This window comes from Lactuca virosa, chromosome 3, assembly GCF_052849685.1.
Source record: "Lactuca virosa cultivar CGN04683 chromosome 3, Lactuca_virosa_CGN04683_v6, whole genome shotgun sequence".
Classification (NCBI taxonomy): domain Eukaryota; kingdom Viridiplantae; phylum Streptophyta; class Magnoliopsida; order Asterales; family Asteraceae; genus Lactuca; species Lactuca virosa.
Genome location: NC_136428.1, coordinates 142,349,512 through 142,352,603, shown reverse-complemented (window position 1 = coordinate 142,352,603; position 3,092 = coordinate 142,349,512). Strand labels below are relative to the sequence as shown.

At 30.1% G+C, this 3,092-nt stretch overlaps 1 protein-coding gene across 1 annotated transcript; it reads right to left on the bottom strand.

The window, feature by feature from the left end:
* Positions 1-503: 503 nt before the first annotated feature.
* Positions 504-2,798, bottom strand: LOC145164133 (protein FAR1-RELATED SEQUENCE 4-like). The gene is made up of 6 exons (XM_079082857.1): positions 2,623-2,798; positions 2,289-2,547; positions 1,984-2,071; positions 1,435-1,493; positions 937-1,123; positions 504-889 (listed from the first exon to the last, which is right to left on the bottom strand). Exons 1-6 carry the CDS (start codon positions 2,796-2,798, stop codon positions 504-506), a joined length of 1,155 nt encoding a protein of 384 aa, XP_078938983.1.
* Positions 2,799-3,092: the final 294 nt, after the last annotated feature.

Below are 3,092 nucleotides of genomic sequence, written 5' to 3'. Positions count from 1 at the left end.
TTAATTTAATAGAAATACAATATACATAGAAATTTTACATTGTTTATATGTTAACCTTGTGAAAATTTAATATGTCAGACTCAGAATGTGAATTACAGTATACATTATAACATGTATATTTTATATGTGAGGTTAACAATGTGAATTATGGTACATATAGATCATTAGAACAATTAATAGTTGAGATTCACAATGTGAATTAAATTACATTAAGACAATCTTTAACATGAAATTTTTATATATGAGATTAACAATATAAAATACATAAATTAATTCATTAGCATGAAATTTTTATTAGAAAATATTCAAAACACTAACAATAAAAAAATATCTTTAACCAAAAACACTAAATTTGAAAAAAATATATTCTATTATTAGAAATAAAGTCTAAAACAATGAATATCAAAATTAACAACAATATTTCAACATTTCTAACCATTGAATGATCATTACAAAAATCAAATCTTATTTTAGTAGTCTTAAAAAGAAAAAATTAGAAACAATCAGCCTTCTGTAACCTCAGATTCTAAATCAGACTTCTTTAATCTCAAAATGCAACTCCTAGCATTATGATTTGGTTTATGACATAAACTGCACAACCTAGAACCCTTTTTAGATTTCTCAATCACTTTCTCTCTAATGATCTTGATTCTTTTACCACTGGCCCATCCCTTGTTTCTGATCCCCTCTGGATTATGAATGTTGATAACATCAGGTACTGCAGCTCCAATAATTTTTTCAATGTGAAATGATCTATTCGAAGATGCCCTTGATGAGGTACATAAAGGAATACCACTATCAACCTCCTGAAGTTGCTTTATATATTTAGCCAACTCATCCTCATTATTTGCTATCTTGTTAATGGACAAACGAAGAATAGCATACACATCTTGAATCAAACATTCATTTTTACTGGCTTTATGAGGATATGAGTACTTTTTCTCAACAATCCATCAGCTATGATATCTTTTTCCCATCTCCTCAAAATGAAATTTGATGGAATTTCATCATACTCTTTCATATTTAATATGAAAAACATATGACGACATAACAATCCTTCCTGCACAAAAAGCATGCAGCTACAACTGATGCTAATGTTATCACCCCTTCTACTAAATACAACCTACAAAAATTATCATTAATAAACAAATTAATATGTGAATAAGAAATTCTATCTCATACCATTCGATAAAAATTATACAAATTAACATCGATTTACATTATTAATCAACAGGACATTAGAAATCATAATACTATAATATAAATATGTACTTCAAATCAAATTCACAAAAAAATACATATTCCATACTAATCTAAAAATTTGTAACTCTATAAAAATTCACACTGTGAATTAGCAAAACATCCTACATTCACAGTGTGAATTTTTAACTATATTTTATATTTAATAATCTGTATTACGACAAATAGACATACCTTGTAACGAGTATTAGGACAATGAGAAGGAAGACTATTTCGATAAAAATCATCAGAATCTTCATCCTCATTCACATTTTTATCAATCAACTTTTTTTTTCATCTTATCTCTCAAAACATAAACTTCGCTTTCATCTTTAATAACGACAGATTCTTGAACACAATAAAACACAGATTTGTATAACTCTTTCTGAATGTCCAAGAAAATATTATGTGTATAAATTTTCGATGCATGCTTTTCAATAGCCAAAACAGTCCTTAGCTTGGGGGTAGTAGTTGTGGACTGATAATCTAATAAAGATTGATGATGCCTTTGCTTCTCCATTGCACTATCAAACGACATCATGAACTTCACCAAATTTGATTTATGATGCAAAAAATATGAGAAAGCATAATTCAGACTCTCTGATCTTGAAGTAGTTCACATCAAACCAGAAAGTTCAAGATCTCTCATAAAAGCCGGAATCCATAAATCCCTTATTTTAAAAACAGACCTTAACTAGTTATTTTCTTTTAGATGAAACTTATCTAACATTCTTGAGCACAAACTTTCAAAATCTTGTGGAGAACATTGAAGATTCCATATAATATCAAAAAATGTCTTCTGGTCCGGATGGTTATAAACATCAATAGGAATCTAAAAAAGAGAAACACATAAGAATCATTACATATGTTGAATATTTGATGTAATTCATAGTAACATAACATTTGTTTAACATTATGAATTCACAGTGTGATTTATGATTTAGATTTGTTCCTTTCATTATATGCAAATTTACATTGTGAATTCACAATGTGATTTATGATCTATATGGTTATAAACATATATAGGAATCAAGAAACAAAGAATATACTTTTTCCTCAAGTTTTAGAGTGATGTGCCACATGCATAGTCTGTGGTTCGATTCAGGAAAAACAAAATTAACAGCTTTCTTCATTGATGAATCCTGATCTGTTACAATCATCATGTGTGGCTTGACAAATGCTTTACGAAACACTTCAAGCAACCACACATATGCATCTGCTGTCTCACGAGCTAGTAAACCAGCAACAAAAGTAACACAACGCTTGTGGTAGTCAACTCCAGTAAAAAGAACAAATACCATAGAATACCTGAATTTTTTTTTTGATAAGTATTATTAAAAAGAACAAATACCATAAAAAGAACAAATAAGGATTAGGAATTACTTGTTTGTCTGATAAGTAGCATCAAAAGATACTACATCTCCAAATTCCTTATAGTTAGCTTTCGAAGTATCATCAGCCCAAAAAAGTCCAGTAAGATGATCATCAACATCTTTTTGGACCTCAAATGAAAAATTAGAGAAACACAATTTTCTGTTTGTCAATATATCCACAACCATTTGGGAATCTTTGACACCAATCTTTGACACCAATTTTAGAATTCAAATCTCTATGATCATTGTATGTGTTAGCATGATTAAGTGATAAGTATTGTATGTGTGTAGTGGGCGGGGCCCGATGTCAGGTGGAGGCTAAGAATAACAGATTTGTATACCGAGCGAGGCTCGATTCCGGGCGGGGCCCGATGTAGGGCGGGGGGCCAGTATGTGATTTATTATGTATGGCATGGGGTAGTTTGGGGAACTCACTAAGCTTTGTGCTTATGGTTTTCAGTTTATGTTCAGGTACTTCTG

Bases quoted from the DNA above. Each gene is read 5' to 3' on its own strand.
- LOC145164133 (XM_079082857.1), bottom strand. From the start codon at position 2,798: ATGGTTGTGGATATATTGACAAACAGAAAATTGTGTTTCTCTAATTTT. The intron at 2,072-2,288 runs GTATATTCTTTG...TCTCTTTTTTAG, and splicing joins CTCTAAAACTTGAGGAAAAA to ATTCCTATTGATGTTTATAA. The intron at 890-936 runs GTACTCATATCC...GTTTGATTCAAG, and splicing joins TGATGGATTGTTGAGAAAAA to ATGTGTATGCTATTCTTCGT.